This window comes from Asterias rubens, chromosome 10, assembly GCF_902459465.1.
Source record: "Asterias rubens chromosome 10, eAstRub1.3, whole genome shotgun sequence".
NCBI lineage: Eukaryota > Metazoa > Echinodermata > Asteroidea > Forcipulatida > Asteriidae > Asterias > Asterias rubens.
In genome coordinates this window covers 3,287,538-3,306,878 of record NC_047071.1, presented here as the reverse complement: position 1 = coordinate 3,306,878, position 19,341 = coordinate 3,287,538, and the positions used below count along the sequence as shown (strand labels likewise).

The following is a 19,341-nucleotide window of genomic DNA, read 5'->3' as shown; positions in this document are numbered from 1 at the left end:
CTCATGGCAAGATCGACGTAAGACAGTTGATCTTTCGGTATCCAGCACACCCAGTCACTGTTTCAGGTCGAACTTTTCGTGCAATTATAATTCATATGGGTTCGGCCGTGACCCTCGAGCGCTCGTCTGAACCTGGTGTGGTACGGGCCAGAACTAACCGGTTTAAAAAGGAGATAACTATGAGCTTCCTGCGATAACTTTACAATAATAACGATAGGTATCCTGCCCTGGCCAATAATAATAAGAAGAAGAACCCTACCTCCCCCCACCCCTTTTCGGGTAAAACTAGAAAACAAGAAGAAGACAAAAACCAAAAAACACAACATTGTTCTTTATAGGGAGTCTAAACAGTGAGGTGCTGACATCATAAGAGAGTGGAATAAATTTGAGGATACCGTTTGGTTAAGTTAAACTTTTTTTTCAAACGGTATCCTCAAACTTATTCCACTCTCTGTTTTCAGAACCTCAAATCTTTAATCATAGTGTTTCGTGTGACTCGGGCCTGGTTATTGCAAATGACAATCATTTTATTGAAAATAATACAATGAAAACGTTTCCTGACAGTAGTAATGCAACTCAATATCAACCGTTGTGTGATGCTTGAGGCTCCCGTTTTTGTCAATGGCATAATTTGCATGCTGGGCCTCGTCAACACCAAATCGTTTTCATTGCGTGTAGATGATAATAATACCAACCATAGTTTTAAGATTGGTGCTGAAAGGCAGGAAGAAAGCCGGAATCTATAATAGTCATTGTATACTTTCAAAACCATGAGATATTATTGCCGTTTGAGACATAATGCTCGATGGTTTTAAACTGTGCTTCGCATGAACTTCATACTGGTGGTGTTGGAAGCTCAGCTTCACAGCCTTGTGCGTGTATATGCATGGTACTGCTCATACTGAGGCGGTACACAGCCTACTTCTGACTACTACAAATGAAACTTTCTTATAAAAAGAAAAATTAATGAAGATTTACATTTCGTGATGAACTAAAGAAAATTTAGTTACCTTGTTTCAATTTGAGTTCTTCTGCTGGAAATTTGAAATGTTGTTTAATTTGCATGCACTACAGCTCAACTATTGGACTTTTGAACTCATTTGAAAATGGAATAAATCTAGGATTATAAAAACCAGTTTGTTCTGGTGGAAACTAGTTTGATCAACACCGAAGTACAAACATAAAACCCAACAGATTCGATTCGATTACTTCGAATGACAATGTTTCGATTGGATGACAACCACGACATCACAATACGAGTATTCATAGATGTAACTAAACGTGTGATTCCATGCCATGGAATCGACTCCACTTCTAATAATATGAGTGGTTTAAACGGTTTCGATTCTTTATCATACCTTAACAGGTGAACACCTGTAGTGATAGTCATGACCTAAACTCGGCCACTTCCCTGCTACTCTTCCACGCTCGAGGAGCTCTCGCCCACACTCTGCAGCATACCACTGTTCTTAGGTGCCACACGCCTTCAAACCATCAACATGTCCAAAAAGGTAAACTTAATTTCACACAATAATAATTTGACTAAACAAAAATTGAAATTCACAACCTGACTACCTTTACTCGTTTGTTAATATTATTTTCTCGATATTCTGAAGTCTTAAGTTACGACAGATGCTTAACTTATTATTTATTTCTATAGGATTAGGCCTACTGTTTGTATTGTTGTTACGCTACTTGATTGATCAACATGTCGAAGCACTTGTAAACTGTTCTGAATAGTTTTTAATACAACTTAATTATAAATGGAAAGTTTTTCGCCGGAGAATACTGAGCCGACTGCCAGTAGGCCTACACCCAATGCGTTACTTGAACGTAAAATCTTGTTTTATTCAAATGTGAACAACTTTGAATTATCCCAAATTGATTGGGATATGAAGTCATAGTAAAATTGAAAATCTGCATTAGATCACCTTTCGAGCACCCGCCCCCAAATCGGGACCAAAAGTTTCAGTTCCTGCAACAAAATAATCCTTAATTCAGTTTCCTCAAAACGTACAAAGTTAACTTTTTAAAGTTTATAGTTTCGTTGTCAATTTCGTTGAAAAACGGCGTGGAACTGTTACCCAAGGATCGCGTTGGCGATTTAAACCCACAGGGTATGCTTTACTCAAATCATGGAGGATTTCTACTTCCATGCTTAAAGCTACGTCGGGATAGATGGCACGGATAACACACTGTGGTTGGACTTTGGTTTACCACCCAGCTACAGTATAGCTGCATAATAATACAATGCCCAATAAAGACCTACTTAAAATATTGACCTGCGACCAAGCTTTATCGATATAGGTGTGTAAACATCAGCCTGGTAAACATTATAATAGTTTACATAATAAACAAGCAGAGGGGTGGTCCAGGGTAAGCTTAAATGATTATTAGATCCAGATAAAAAGAAATACCCCAGATAGTTTAATTTTCGTTCATAAAGCTTTCTGAAGCGCATACCTGCATAATCCATTTCCAATTTAATTATATATATTTAGATCAACATATTTTGGCCTACAATAAAACGCGGAGGGCATCGAGGTACTACCAACGTCACTTATTTCGATCGATTCAACGAAACCAAAACTGCATTATGAACGTATGCAAAATCTACCACAAAACATCGTTTAACGGTTTTCGGGCTAAATGTTTTGCCTGCACTTTCTACAGGGCCTTATGGAGCGGTTGGATGCTGGGGAAGTCGTCATTGGAGACGGTGGTTTCGTGTTTGCACTTGAGAAACGTGGCTATGTGAAGGCAGGTCCATGGACACCAGAGGCCACCGTAGAAAACCCAGAAGCTGGTAAGCAGTCCAATGGAATGACGGACAAACAAACCTAAACAAACATTATTGCCAAAAGGGGAATGGAAAATTTAGTTTTTTCTTTAAATCGTACATATTTTGTGCGTAAACATTGTGCTCACCAACCTATATTTCGGTTGTGATTGTATAGTGTGAAAAAATAGTTATTAAAACAAATATTACCACAATGATCAATAATTCTATATCTAATAGATAATAGATATATTATTAATTGCAAATTACATTTATATATATTATTTTATTTAGTTCGTCAGCTTCATCGTGATTTCCTCCGTGCTGGATCTGACGTCATGCAGACATTTACTTTCTATGCTAGTGACGACAAGTTGCAAAACCGTGGTAATGAGGCACAAACAAAATACTCCGTAAGTAACTTTAAAGGTAGTGGATACTATCGGTAATTGTCAAAGACTACCCTTCACAGTTGGTGTATCTCCACATATGCATAAAACAACAAACCTGTGAAAATTTGAGCTCAATTGGTCAACGAACTTGCGAGATAATAATGAAAGAAAAAACATCCTTGTCAAAGGAAGTTGTGTGCGTTTAGATGGTTGATTTCGAGACCTGAAGTTCTAAACTTGAGGTCTCAAAATCAAATTTGTGGAAAATTACTTCTTTCTCGAAAACTATGGCACTTCAGAGGGAGCCATTTCTCACAATGTTTTATACCATCAAACTCTCCCCATTACTCGTCACTAAGAAAGGTTTCACGCTCATAATTATTTTGAGTAATTACCAATAGTGTCCACTGCCTTTAAGCATCCATGCAACTGATGCGATGTATACACTGATAAAAGTGAACAAACAAAGAACATACTGCTTCTATAAAAAACACAAAAAAAACTTGTTGAGGTCATGTAAGACACTCGGCAGACGTGCAAACAACGCTAACAGTATTTAAAAACAAATTGTGCTCATGATATAATAATGTTAACCGTTATTTGTGTGTCTTTCTTTAGGGAGCCTTAATCAACAAGAAAGCATGCGATATTGCTCGAGAGGTTGCGAATGAGGGTGATGCTTTAGTCGCAGGCGGTATTTCACAAACACCATCCTACCTGTCAGGCAAAGGAAAAGAAGCTGTCCAGAAAGAGTTTGAGAAACAACTTACAGTGTTTCTTGAAAACAAGGTGGACTTTATGATTGCAGAGGTAAGGTGACAATATGTATTAAACGAAGTAGTGATGGTCTTCTGTAAAGTTTTATAGAATTTAATGTGTATGCAACAGAAACAACAACTAATATTGTTTAAAATAACTTCTGACCGTGTGTTTGATTCCTCAACAGTATTATGAGCATGTTGAAGAGATGACTTGGGCTATTGAATCAGTTAAAAAGAGTTGTCCAGACATGGCTTGTGTGGCTACGATGTGTATCGGTCCCGAGGGTGACATGCACGGCGTCTCTGCTGGAGAATGTGCCGTCAAAATGGCTCAAGCAGGTCAGTTAGAAATAAAGGTTAACCTTTTCAATAAATTCAGAACTTCCAATTAGAGCTATAACATTCTGTTTCGGGGACTTCTGATCCAAGTATTAATGGTGACTCTGTGGAAGAACCTGATTATGGGCTGTGACAATTTGTTTTAAATTTTACATCAAACATGTTTATACTTAATGTAACTCATCTGCGGTAAACTAAACAATATTTCTTATTTCAAATGCATACCTAAAAGATAGCAATATCATAATGGTTACAATATTGAATCTTTCTCCCTTAGGAGCTGACGTCATCGGAATCAACTGTCACTTTGACCCGGATGTGACTCTAGCTGGGATCAAGAAGATGAAGGAGGGATTGGAAGGGGCAGGTTTTAAGAAGCATTTGATTGCACAACCGCTAGGCTTCAAGACCCCAGACGCCAAGAAGCAAGGATTCATTGATCTGCCCGAGTTTCCCTTTGGTGAGTCTGCATAAGTCTTCTTCTTGTTATTCAATATCTATATTTTCTTAATAAAAAACTATGACGTTAAGTTGTTTTTCGCTAACATTGTCTTTTGTGTAAGCACTTTAATGACTTGTGATTAATGGTATCTATTTACAGGCTTAGAACCACGTATTATAACACGTTGGGATGCCCATCGGTACGCAAGAGAAGCCTACAATCTTGGAGTTCGTTTCATCGGAGCTTGTTGTGGATTCGAACCGTATCATATCAGAGCTATGGCCGAGGAGCTCGCTAAGGAGCGTGGCCGACTACCTGAAGGTTCTAAGAAGCACGGGATGTGGGGTGATGGTTTGAGGCAACATACCAAACCATGGGTCAGAGCTAGGTAAAACAACATCCATTCATCTACACCCGTAATAATTCAACTAGACAAAAACAAAAACAAACTAGACAATCACAATATTCAAACGTTTGCTTGTGGTGAAAAATTAACCTTTGATGCGGTAGTCGTCAGCCATGTTGTTGACTGTTGAATTCAGAGTACCAAGTCCTGCAAAAAAACGAATTCAAATTCTACAAAACGTCACGTCCGCGTGGTTAGACAAAAAGTCTTTTGCGATTTCTTGTACTAAAATTGCCTTGTCTTAAAGGCAGTGGACACTGTTGGTAATTACTCAAAATATTTATTAGCAAAAAAACTTTCTTGGTGACGAGTAATGGGGAGAGGTTGATGGTATAAAACATTGTGAGAAACGGCTCCCTCTGAAGTGCCATAGTTTTCGAGAAAGAAGTAATTTTCCACGAATTTGATTTCGAGACCTCAGGTTTAGAACTTGAGGTCTCGAAATCAACCATCTAAACGCACACAACTTCGTGTGACAAGGGTGTTTTTTTCTTTCACTATTATCTCGCAAGTTCGATGACCGATTGAGCTCGAATTTTCACAGGTTTGTTATTTTATGCATATGTTGAGATACACCAACTGTGAAGGCTCGTCTTTGACAATTACCAATAGTGTCCACTGCCTTTAATGATTAAAGATCCATTCGGTTCATACTGAACAATCATTAGATTTTTTTTTCGACGATTCGATTCTGATGTTCACATTAAGACATAATCATTATGGTTTCTTCCATACAGGGCTCGTCGAGAGTATTGGGAGAATCTTCAACCATCCAGTGGCCGACCATTGAGTGCAGCTCTATCTACACCCGACCAGTGGGGTGTCACTCAGGGTGACGATATCCTGAAACAACACAGTGAAACTACAACCAACGATGAGCTCAAATCACTCTTCGTTAAACACTAAAGGGTTCTCTACCTGCTAAAGAGCTTTCAAACTAAGCAGTAAAACAAGTTAAAATGGGTTCGTAATGAGTCAACAATGATCGATTTTTTTTAGGGTTTCACTCATGTATTGAGAATCTGTAACGAACATGTTGTATGTTTTATGTATAGGCGCTGGACAGTCATACTATTGCCGATTGAAGGTAGGCCCTCACTGAGTGCAGCTGCAAACACAAAATACAAAAACTAAATAGGAGTCTCTTCTCAATCTTCGATAACAACATCCCTTGGGAACTTAAAAGTTTGTTAAAAGGATGAGAGTAGATTTCTGACTTGTACGTTGTCAGACGTTAAAGGTTGCACACTTACGTTTCGTAGTGACTCGAAAGTAGGCCGATTCAAAATAGATACCACATTTTATTCCGAAAAACTATCACTGTGAAAAACTATCACTGTAACGCTTCTCATAAGTGAATTCTATTTGCAGATTATTCTTCCTGTCTGAAAAACCTACATAGGATTAAAACAAGCACAAGGTCCATTACCAAGCTACAATCCCTTTAACGAGGAATAATAACACGTATAGTACTTCAAAAGAGAGTTTGTTGCAAAAAAGTTGACTGCATTATATTAAAAGCATGACATCGTCACAGATGAACATGCATATGAAAATTATGTGTCTGTTTTGCATTGTTGCATACTTGTATGATCATATTTTTTAAACATTATATACCGAGAAGTGAAATGATTAAATAAACACAATAATATTGGAAGTTTTGTTTGTATAGTTGTTAATTAAAGTGTGGAGCGACAATAATGCATAGCTTGACATTGTTCTAAGCTTGATGCGTGGCACAGGTTTTGGATCTAAACTAAATTAGATTATTACAAGAAGTCGTGCTTCGAGGAAGGGGACACTATTGGTATTTCCAATAAAATAATTGTTAGCAAAAACTTACTTTGTAACAAACAATGGAGAGCTGTTCAGTATAAAACATTGTGAGAAACGGCTTCCTCTTAAGTAACGTAGTTTTCGAGAAAGAATTAATTGTCCACTTAATAAATGATTGAATTGGGCTGCAGTAGAACCTTTTGGGTTGACAGCATCTTCAAGTGCGGATCTATGAACCAAGTTTGATGGGGGAAATATACTGTCAAAGAGTGACACGTGAGTGTGAAACCTTTACGGCATGGGTCCGAAATTTTTGTGTTTTTAGATGCTCTGTGGTGCAATCTTTAGGCCATTTTAGCGGCCAAATGGCAAACGAAACAGAACAATGAGCTGTGTGAATATTGTGTTCCAGTGCTCCACAGTTCCATAGTGCAAAACACGATTTTCATGATAAAGGTGGTCAAACGACACGGGGAACATTTGATACTGTGTCCCCCCCCCCCCACCCTTCGAAAATGGGGTGGGGTGGGGGAGGGGTGGGGTACACGTCCCTTCCACTCTTTCAAGGGGGAGGTGCAAATCTGTCAACGATGGAGCATGTGCGTGAGAAGCCTTTACGGCTCGGGGTGCGGGCCCGATTAAGGGCCCGGGAAAATTTTGCATTTTAGATGCTCTGTGTTGCTATCTAGGGCCAATTTTGAGGGGGGGGATATTGTGTCATCCTTTGCCCACAAGATTAATGCCCATATTATAGGGACACAGGGTTTCGTCTTACACAGTGCAAAACTTGGGCTTCATGATAAAGGTGGTCAAAAAGATGGGGGGGGGGGCATTTGATATTGTGTCCCCCACCCTCCAAATGGTGGGGGACATGTCTCCCTGTCCCCCCCCCCCCCCGATTGACGCCCATGGTCGGCTTGATAAAAACTCTCCTCATATAGTATCCAAAACGAATTACAACGCAATAAGGGTAGCTTGATCTAGGAACTGTTTTTCTTACCAATTATGTATGTTCCTGGAGTGGTATGGGTTACGAGCCTGATGTTATTGGCTCTCGGACCGCAGCACCACAACATTACACTTGGTCAAAATATAAATGCACTTGTTGGTTTAGCTTACAATTTTCCGATAAAATTTCCTCTCTCTCACGTACTCGTTTCTCATAAATATCTTTGATTATTCTAGGTAAATCGTTTAACGCGTTTGGAATCTAGGCTAATGGTTTCAATCGTGACCACACCCATTCTGTTTTCATTTGACCACGCCCAAACACAGTGGAGCAAAGGATCAATATTGACTACAAACGAACTATACACAGTCTGGTACCTACGCAGTCACTTTAGCTATACAGACACGTTGCACTACTACGTACAGATACACGACGTATACTACTCTATGGTTTTTGGTCAGTCGGAAATAAGAATCGTCAAACGATACCGATTGCATGGCCCTCTCAGTTTTTTTAAGTCTAATTGTATGAATTCAGTTTGTTTGAGCCCAGTTTTTTCTTCAAACTATGTTTGTTAATAAGCTGTTAATATGACGACACAGCCTGTTGTGATACGGATTACGAACCAACATGGGGAAAATGTCGATTGGACTGTTCAGTCGCCGCATGTATCATTTCAAGACGTCCTGGTGAGCATTACATTTCTGGTTCTAAATGTTGCCGGTCCTATACAACTCCCCATACTTGCCGTCAACTCGCACTTGCCGTAACTCGCCGTCAACTCGCCGTCAACTCATTTTCCGTGCCGTCAACTCATTAAATTTACATGAACAATCGGATAACTTTCCGTATGGCGCCACCACTTTTTCACTCATTTTGACAAAAAAAAAGGGATATATCAATCACGTAAATTAGATACTATTTTATTTCGAATGATAAAGTGGTGGCGCCATACGGAAATGGCCACTGAAGTGTTAACTCTGGGCTAAGCTACATACTTTTCATGGTTTTCGGTAAAAATTCATTCACAAAAACGACTTTCACTTGTGTTGATAAAAAAAAAAAAACAATCATTGACATCTTGGGCCAAGACTAATCATTGTGAAAAAGCAAGATGGCGGCCGACGGTTTTGCTGCTTCGAGATAATTTTTTCACGAGAAAAAAACTAATTTTTTTTTTCGAAATATGACCTAAAACTTACATGAATTCTTTTTGAGCTTATACTTTACTGTTCTCTGCTTCTTTTGTGGATTTTAAATGTATATTGGAGGAGTTGACGGCGAGTTGACGGCGAGTTGACGGCGCATGTGAGTTGACGGCAAGTAGTAGGACCCAATTTTGCTAGGTTGTGGGTTCAAAATCGTATCCGCTAGGGATCCACTAGGGATCACACCAAAGTTTACGATAGTCGATACAACTTGGAAAGTGACAGCAGCTCTAGGGATAAGCCCCATAAATAGTGCCAAATACGCCCAGCATATTTGGCACTATTTATGGGGCTACAGAGGGGCCACTGGGTAAATTTTAAACAATTTTAGGTTCAATCAATCAATCATATTGAGAAAATAATCATTGGCTAGGGACACCGCCAACATTTTGTGCTACATGAGATAGTTCGGAAAAGTTTCCGTATGGCGCCACCACTTTTTCATTCGATATGAAATAATATACAGTCATTTGACCAGTTCGGGATCATTGACCGGTTCGGGATCACGTCAACTTTGCAATAACCAAATAATTATATCACTTCTCATTATTACCAATTTCTGTTGATAAAAGTGAAGATTAACACCCATTAAACCAACAAACCCAAAAATAAGATGCCAAACATCATCAGCAAATAAATTATGGCCGTTTTCCTGAAGGTTGTCTGCGAAATTGATCATTTTTTTGTTTAAAAATTTTGGTTGAAAAACACTGTTAAAACTTCTTACCTTTAGAATTATTGGAGTGCCAGGGCAAAAAATATTTATGTAAAATGATAAGAATGTGTAAAAAAAAATTCCTGTAAATACTCTGCAGTCATTTTGTTTTTTTGAGGAGACGAAGTTACCCAAATCTTCTTTTTTGGGGGGGGGGGGCAATTTACCCTTGACCAGTTCGGGATCACTCAACATCTCATTGCGTCAAATGGTGCCCCAGTAACTTACTAAGTAAGATAAAATCATACTACTGCAGTAGAAAGTTTATTGAGTTGATTTTGAGAAACATTACTTCAACAAATTCTTGTAGATTTTTTTTAAACTTGGAGGGGTCAATAATGCTTTTTAGGTTCGCTTCACTTTTTCATTTGCCTTTGCTGTTGTTTTGTGGTTTTGTCGCTGGGTTTTTGCGCTGCTATTGAAGACACTTGCATGACATTCACTAAAGAAAGGAAGTCCAAGTACATGCCAACACACCCCTGAAGTTTCGTGTCCTTGAGAGACAGTTTTATGAATGGAGTATAGGTTTGCAATAAAGGGCACTCTACTGATTCAGAATAGATTCAACTGATCCTGAACTGGTCAAACAGGTGACGATACTTTTCTCTTAGCCTCTTTAAAAAAGAACTAATCTTTTTTTGTCAGTGAATACTTGGTGAGTTTTATGTCATGTTTAGGTAAACTGATAAACTTTTTTGTTTAAGATATCAAAGAGATTGCAACAAAAAACAATGTTAATTCAAAATGTGATCCAGAACTGGTCAAACGACTGTAGTATCTAATTTACCTCAATGAGATATCCCTTTTTGTAAAAATGAGTGAAAGGTGGTGGCGCCATACGGAAAGTTATCCGATAGTTCAGCTGGTAGAACACTGTTTCATCAAAAACAACTACACTGGTCTCCAATGTGCATTTGAAATATATATGATAAACATGATCAAATGGCCACCTACTGTAAAAGGAGTATTTAATTGTGAAATAACGAAAAACAATATTAAAACGTAGAAATAGTTTCATATGTGGATCTGGATTTACATTACACTGCTCTTGTAATTTTGTATGCTGTATAATGATAGTTTGTATAAAGTGAGTAAGTTTGTATTTTCATTAAATAATTCAGTTCCTTTCTCTGTTTAGGATGTGATTGCCCAAGTCCTACAGGATGGTTCCATTACTGCATTTGAATGTAAGTTTAAACAGAGAGCTTTTGGTTTGGTGTCGGATACTTATGATTTTTGATATTTATTTTGGAAAAACAATTTCTGCTATAAAGTACATGTTCATTTTCCTTGTGAGTCACAACCTGCGTCAATGCCTGCCCACAATACAGTAGGATATGTCCGGACTTCAGTGCAAGTTATTCCAGATGTTCAAACTATAGTTTGTATGTAGTTCTGGTCTTGAGATCTGTTTTGCGCTCACTACATGTATCTCATTCTCAATTTTCCCTATTGAAGTCTCGGTCTCAGAAGGGCAGACATCCACTCAAATGCTCTGATTGATGTCTCTTCTTAAGACTTTAAAGACACTGGACATTATTGGTAGTTGTTAAAATCCAGTCTTCTCACCTGGTGTATCTCAACATATGCATAAAATAACAAACCTGTGAAAATTTGAGCTCGATTGGTCATCGGAGTGGCGAGATAACTATGAAAGAAAAAAACACCCTTGTCACACGAAGTTGTGTGCTTTCAGATGCTTGATTTCGAGACCTCAAATTCTAAACTTGAGGTCTCGAAATCAAATTTGTGGAAAATTACTTCTTTCTCGAAAACTATGTCACTTCAGAGAGAGTCGTTTCTCACAATGTTTTATACCATCAACCTCTCCACATTACTCGTCACCAAGTGAGGTTTTATGCTGATAATTATTTGAGTAATTACCAGTAGTGTCTACTGCCTTTAAGTGCCTGACATACATTACAATGCAGGTTCATGCTATAAACTCTGTAATTTGGAAATGGAAGTTTTAGGATTGACATAATATTAATAGAAAAACATTTGGGAGAGGAGAAATCTAATCATGTAATAAGCTTTTTGTTCTACAACATACAACGTGTACATGTAGCTAGAAAAGGAAAAGCTAAGTAACTTTTCTTTTCATGTTCCTGTTTAATTGTTTGGTCCTTAAAGCCATTAGACCCTTTTTGTAAACAGTATTGTCCAAGGCCCACACTTCGTGTTACACAACTTCTATATCAAATAACAAACCTGTGAAAATTTAGGCTCAATCGGTCATCGGAGTCGGGAGAAAATAACGGGAAAACCCACCTTTGTATCCGCGCGTTTCGCCGTGTCATGACATGTGTTTATAATAAATCCGTAATTCTCGCTATCGAGAATTGATATTGTTTTACTGTTTTCTCAAAAAGTAAAGCATTTCATGGAATAATATTTCAAGAGAAGTCTTTCACCATTACCTTCAGTAAACCCTTTAAGTTATTTGTAAATCTGTGAACTTTTTTTTTGTTTCTGTACTGAAAGGGTATAATGGCTTTAAATAGGAAACTTGCTTTCATATCATACAACTAGATTGTATTATCTTTACATGTTGGGATGGGGCACATGATACATGACTTGAAATCTGTTGTTGTGTTTGGTGCACAATCTGCTTTTGGATCCCAATCAATCCCAGTGAAATGTGTATTTTACTGGATTGTGAAATCTACAATTAGTTAGTATTGTATGCCTATGTGGTTTAAGGGTTTTCTGTATTTTTTGTAATTTTTGTAATTTTAAATATTTTTAGACTTGCAAGCCGAAGTGAATTTCACTGTATATGTATTTATATGTGTGACAATAAACAATTGAATTGAATTGAATTGAATTGAATTGAATTGAACTGAATTGAATTGAATTGAATTGAATTGAATTGAATTGAATTGAATTGAGATAGCATGTTTTAAAACCATTTGTATCAACTGACTCTTTTACAGATGAGGATGAAGATGGTGATCGTATTACTGTAAGAAGTAATGATGAGATGCAAGCAATGATGGCATATGTAAGTGTCTTTGTAGTAGTTACTTATAACAACCCTCACTATTGCTTCCCAGGTTGTATGGTATCACAGGAATGATCCCCCTGGCTATACAGCAGTTTAAAGGAACACGTTGCCTTGGATCGGATGAGTTGGTCTATAAAAATCTTTTGAAACCGTTTGTTATGAAATGCGTATGGTTAGAAAGATGTTTTAAAAGTAGAATACAATGATCCAGACACATTTGCCTCAAAATTGCGTCGTTTTCCTTTTACTTTGCGCACTCACACAGTCAAAAATTTGACTCCCATAAATGGCCGACCGTGTTTGTCGACGTTGTCGACGAGGTATGAGGAAAACCACGCAATTTCGAGTGATACTTGTGTGGATCATTATATTCTACTTTTAAAACATCTTTCTAACCATACAACTGTATGCATTTTATAACAAAAGGTTACATACGCTTTTCAAAGACCAACTCGACCGATCCAAGGCAACGTGTTGGAGAACCTCTGAATACATTCCCACAACTGAATACTCCCCCATAAAACTTTGACAAAATAGGGAGACCTCCAACATAGGGCTACTATAGCTCAGGACAAGTGACAGCATTTTAATAAAGATGTCTCAGGTTGAAACCCTGATGTAGTCAAGTTTTCTTTGTTCACCCTAAATTGTACACACTTATTCAAAGGAACTTGATAGAGTATGAGAATTACATGTATTTTGTAACTGTGTTCTGTACACCAATGTTATGTTAACACAAGCACCTTTTTAAATAAGTTACTCTATAGATGTTGATGGTCCTTCCTTAACTGAAACACTGAAAGTTATTTTCTCATTTGTATCTCTGGTTTGTTTGTAGTACATGTCAGTTATAATTGAGAGTGAAAGTTCCAACGAGATGGCTCCGCCTCTTGTTATATACCCAAGAGGTAAGTTTCTTATGCTTATTTATAGATTAAAGACAGTGGACACTATTGGTCATTGTTAAAGACCAGTCTTCTCACTTGGTGTATCTGAACATAAAATAACAAACCTGTGAAAATTTGAGCTCAATTGGTCGTCGAAGTTGCGAGATGATAATGAAAGAAAAAAACGCCCTTGTCACACGAAGTTGTGTGCGTTTAGATGGTTGATTTCGAGACCTCAAATTCTAAATCTGAGGTCTCGAAATCAAATTCGTGGAAAATAACATGTACTTCTTTCTCGAAAACTATGTCACTCCAGAGGGAGCCGTTTCTCACATTGATTTATACCATCAACCTCACCCCATTGCTCGTCACCAAGTAAGGTTTAATTCTAATAATTATTTTGAGTAATTACCAATAGTGCCCACTCAATCCAAATAATAAGTCAAGTTATTTGAATCACAAAATTCACTGATAGTGCTGTCCGATTCATCTTTGAGTCTTAAAGGAACACGTTGCCTTGGATCAGTCGTTTGAAAAGCGTTTGTAACCGTTTGTTATAAAATGCATATGGGTAGAAAGATGTTGTAAAAGTAGAATACAATGATCCACACAAAAATGCCTTGAAATTGCACGGTTTTCCTTTTACCTCGTTGACTAACACGGCCGGCAATTTATGGGAGTCAAATTTTTGACTCCCATAAACGGCCGACCGTGTTTTTATGGGAGTCAAATTTTTTACTCCCATAAATGGCCGACCGTGTTAGTTCGCACAGTAAAAGGAAAACCACGCAATTTCGAGGCAAACTTGTGTGGATCATTGTATTTTACTTTAAAACATCTTTCCAACCATATGCATTAAAAAAAAAGAAGAAGGGTTACAGACGATGCTTATAAACCAACTCGTCCGATCCAAGGCAACGTGTTCCTTTAACCGCTACCCCTTATTTGAATAAGGCTGAGTTTTTAAACCAACATGTAATGTCAAATATGTGGCATATCAATGTTTAATAATGTTATAAATGTTACCACTTTTTGCTTTTGAGAATGATGTTGCTTTTTGTATTTAATGCACAGTTATAAAGTCAGGGAGGCGAAACATCCATGGCTTGACAGTAAGTATCATCAAGAATTTAAACGCTTACAATAAAGATTTGTACTAGGCCCTACTTCTGAAGAACTCATCTTAAAGCCATTATACACTTTCATTAAACAGTATTGTCCAAGTCCCACACTTCGTGAATCACAACTTATATATAAAATGACAAACCTGTAAAAATTTAGGCTCAATCGGTCATCGGAGTCGGGAGAAAATAACGGGAAAACCCACTCCTGTTTTTGCGCGTTTCGCCGTGTCATGACATGTGTTTGTAATAAATCCGTAATTCTCGCTCGAATTGATATTGTTTTAATGTTTCTCAAAAAGAAAAGCATTTCATGGAACAATATTTCACGAGAAGTCTTTCACCATTACCTTCTGTAAACCCTGTAAATTATTTGTAAATCTGTGAACTTTTTTTTTTTTTTTTCTGTACCGAAAGGCTTTAAATACTTGGAATAAACATACAGTTGATTCAAAATACTGCTGAAGAACTTATCTTTGCATGTGAATATGCATATACATGCACAGAATTTATCAATAAAGTATAGAAATATTAATTTCAATTTTTTTTTTTTGTTCTATCCTGGTGTCACTCATTGTATCTGTGTGTATTAGGTTGAGCCTTTTACAAAGCAATAATGAAAATGCAGTATTTAGTAAGTCTGCATACCGTGTAGAATAATAATGAGGACTTAGAGATGTCCTTGGTTGTTAACAGTGTGAACTGTCTCTTCACTAAAATGAAAGGCTATAGATTTATTCAAAAGTTTGCTCTCATAAAAAAGAGCCCTGTATAGTTTGGATCCTATGCTGGCGCAAAATGAAAATTACAGTGCAAATGCTTGCTTTGCCCGGCACTTTAACCTTTTCTTTTTGATGCTTGCCTATATAATGCGTGACTTAAAACAAGATTTGATGTGATTTTTAAATTAACATTATAGGTAAGCACGAGCCCTACAGGAACTGTCCCCAAAGGTGCAGATAGCGGAATCAGTCTACATTATGGGTACGTGACTCTGTGGTACTAGATTAACTTTACATTGGGGTGTGGTCCTGAGCATTATAGGTAAACACAAGCCCTACAGGAACTGTCCCCAAAGGTGCAGATAGCGGAATCAGTCTACATTATGGGTACGTGACTCTGTGGTACTAGACTAACTTTACATTGGGGTGTGGTCCTGAGCATTATAGGTAAACACAAACCCTACAGAAACTGTCCCCAAAGGTGCAGATAGCGGAATCAGTCTACATTATGGGTACGTGACTCTGTGGTACTAGACTAACTTTACATTGGGGTGTGGTCCTGAGCATTATAGGTAAACACAAGCCCTACAGGAACTGTCCCCAAAGGTGCAGATAGCGGAATCAGTCTACATTATGGGTACGTGACTCTGTGGTACTAGAGTAACTTTACATTGGGGTGTGGTCCTGAGCATGATAGGTAAACACAAGCCCTACAGGAACTGTCCCCAAAGGTGCAGATAGCGGAATCAGTCTACATTATGGGTACGCGACTCTGTGGTACACGAGCCCTACAGGAACTGTCCCCAAAGGTGCAGATAGCGGAATCAGTCTACATTATGGGTACGTGACTCTGTGGTACTAGACTAACTTTACATTGGCGTGTCCACATAATGCAGGGAACTGAAACAGTGTGGACTCACACATATCTACGCAGTTTTTTTTTACAGTGTTGAAGATCAAGCGGACAGAAGTAAAGCATGTTCACAGAGTGTGTATGTAACTGGGGGACCAAAACAAAATGGGGTGTTCACTAAACCCATGGGAACTGTTGCCAAAAAGTTACAAAATGAGGGACAGTATGAGGTCCCCGATTGCTGGTGTTGTATTCTTACATTTTTGTCTGAGTCTGAATTCATGGTCCTTTTATGGGTAACCTAGTGACTTTTTGACCTTTTTGAATCAGTCAGTCATGGGTGAGTGTGTGTGATTGTAAGGTTAATTATAGTTAGGGGGTGCTTATCAGTTAAGTTTACATGTAGGTATAAGTTTAAGTAATACGTAAAATAGTTATTCTTTTTGGTTTCCAGGAGACAACAGGATGCAGAACTAAGGGAGATACTTGCAACTGGACAGGTACTTGTAGAAATTAATTTCACTAGCATTCTATAATCTGAAGAATTAAAGCACATCATTTTCACCCCTCCCAATTTGCGGATAACTTAATGGCTACTATTTAGTTTTGAAAAAAAAAAAAAAAACATTAATTAGATTTTTTGTTCTCAAAAAGATCTTATTTTTTCAAAAAACTAACTGGCCTAAAGTTGTTTACAAAAAGGCAAGTCTAAACATATAAGCATGCAACCGAATGATATATACGTGTATAATATACACTGTGTAGTGGAACTAGCACTAGATCAAAGATAAACAAATTTTGATCAAATTTATGTTTCAGCCAAATTTCTCCATTACCCCAATGAAAATGCAAACTATCTGCAATTTTGTTTGGTTTTTATCAGATATCTGAGAGTGACATTCAAAATATCGAGGTTCTTGGCCATGGTCATAGTGGATCTGTGTATAAGTAAGTATTTCTTACCGTATCAAACATCTTGCTCGACTCTTGTCATGTTAAAGTCAATTAGTATAAATTCTACACTTCAAATTCAACATAATTATTATGTCAGTTGTTTTCAAACTAATACTGCATTACTAAGCTCTGTATCTCTATTGAAAGTAAGGTATACCCAGAGTGTCTAGTTCGTAAAAGCAGGCTACATGTATTTGATTATAATTCTTATAACACCCCTTGCAAGTATTCTGCCTGCTCATTGGTTTAGAGCGCGTCACATGACATGTCTTAGTTTTGCTAGACGACGGCCGTGTGATAGTGCGTCGGTTTGCCATGCGCTAGTCCGAAGTGCGCTAGTCCGAAGACTAGCACATGGCGTGCAGTACCCAGACGTCCGTTGCGTGTACGAGGATGATAAACTAATAGTCTGTAACCATTTCGGATTGCACAACACTACATGCAGCACAGTAAAAGTGTTTGCAATCTGTATTCGCGTCGTCCGTGGATTGTAGCATTCAGGTCTGTAACTTAATAATAATAGTACAGTCTTTAGAAATGTTTGGGGTGTAAAAAAAAAATATTGACTGCTTTTACTCGTGCAAAGGTTAAAAACTATGACTCCCGAGGTGATCCCCGTAGTGTTCTATTTTCCCTCGGCTTCACCTCGGGAAAATAGAACGCTCCGGATCACCTCGGGAGTCATAGTTTTAACCAGAGCACTCAAAGCAGTCAATATTTGTATAATATACCTAATCGTAAATAATATCCAAAGCTTTTTTGTTTAATGTCAAATTCAGAGACCTTTGGAACTCATTTGTTGATGACAAAATTGACATTATAACATAAATCTCATGCCTGAAGATAGTTTTATATGAAGGATTCAGTCTTTCTGTGTGTGGCTAACCTTGTCTAAAACAATTACAAAGAGCACCAGGAGATGTCGCCGCTGAAGTAAGTTTTGTATGAAGGATTCAGTCTTTCTGTGTGATTAAGCCTTGTCTAGGGCAGTTACAAAGAGCACCAGGAGATGTCCTCGCTGCAGTAAGATTTGAAACTTTGCATGGTGGAAATACAAAGTGAGGTTTGCAGAGAAACTAAATTATTGAAATCTCTCTGCATGTCAAGCTGTGGTGATCTGAGAAGAACTAGTAGAGAGTTTGATTTCATGGGGTCTCCATAAACCTCACTTGGGAATCATTAAACTGAACGTACTAGGGTTGAATCCCAAGCAAGTGACTTGCGTGTTGAATTGTTTTCTTAGTATGAATGTACAGTGCTAAACACACATCAATGTAAGGGTAAAGTATTAAAGCCATTGGACACTTTCGGTAAACAGTATTGTCCAAGTCCCACACTTTGTGTATCACAACTTATATATAAAATCATAAACCTGTGAAAACTTAAGCTCAATTGGTCATCGGAGTCGGGAGAAAATAACGGGAAAACCCACTCTTGTTTCCGCACGTTTCGCCGTGTCATGATATGTGTTTAAAATAAATCCGTAATTCTCGCTATCGAGAATTGATATTATTTTAATGTTTTCTCAAAAAGTAAAGCATTTCATGGACTAATATTTCAGGAGAAGTCTTTCACCATTACCTTCTTTAAACCCTGTAAATTATTTGTAAATCTGTGAACTTTTTTTTTTTTTTCTGTACCGAAAGTGTATAAGGGCTTTAAAGTTATAGTGTTTACCATCCCTTACTATTTTCTCAAATCTTGCTGCATCTCTATTTCTGTATTTTTCTCAATATTTAAATTACCAGATATTACCAAAATAACTTGAATATTATTATATAGGATTTGAGGCATTGCATGATGAGGTATCAATGTATAATTTGGTTTGAGGTAACACCATGTGTGTATCTACTTGCCAGGTAGAGTTGTTCTTAGGGAACTGTCTGGCTTAGTCTACTGTCGCGGAGTAGATAATAGGAGGTTCGGGAGACGATGACTGGAGCAAGCTAGTCGAAACGTTGAGACCAATTCAGAACTGACTCCGCGGCAGTACAGTTAATTACGATCCTATAAGCTAAAGTAGTAGTCCC

At 37.8% G+C, this 19,341-nt stretch overlaps 2 protein-coding genes across 3 annotated transcripts in view; both read left to right on the top strand.

Annotated features, from left to right (window-relative positions):
• Positions 1-1,399: 1,399 nt before the first annotated feature.
• LOC117296186 (betaine--homocysteine S-methyltransferase 1-like) lies at positions 1,400-6,794 on the top strand. Its single transcript, XM_033779077.1, has 8 exons — positions 1,400-1,511; positions 2,674-2,806; positions 3,074-3,192; positions 3,790-3,981; positions 4,118-4,271; positions 4,549-4,731; positions 4,873-5,101; positions 5,857-6,794. The coding sequence occupies exons 1-8, from the start codon at positions 1,500-1,502 to the stop codon at positions 6,023-6,025; spliced, it is 1,191 nt and encodes a 396-aa protein (XP_033634968.1). The 5' UTR covers positions 1,400-1,499; the 3' UTR covers positions 6,026-6,794.
• A 1,518-nt stretch (positions 6,795-8,312) lies between these two features.
• The window catches only part of LOC117295531 (dual specificity mitogen-activated protein kinase kinase 5-like), a 32,751-nt gene continuing 21,722 nt past the window's right edge, over positions 8,313-19,341 (top strand). For both annotated transcript variants that reach the window (XM_033778228.1, XM_033778227.1), the window contains exons 1-8: positions 8,313-8,533; positions 10,906-10,954; positions 12,704-12,771; positions 13,613-13,682; positions 14,736-14,773; positions 15,702-15,766; positions 16,812-16,857; positions 17,241-17,305. In XM_033778228.1, the coding sequence (XP_033634119.1) occupies positions 8,435-8,533; positions 10,906-10,954; positions 12,704-12,771; positions 13,613-13,682; positions 14,736-14,773; positions 15,702-15,766; positions 16,812-16,857; positions 17,241-17,305 (500 nt within the window). In that variant the 5' untranslated portion in view covers positions 8,313-8,434. The remainder of the gene's footprint in view (positions 8,534-10,905; positions 10,955-12,703; positions 12,772-13,612; positions 13,683-14,735; positions 14,774-15,701; positions 15,767-16,811; positions 16,858-17,240; positions 17,306-19,341) is intronic.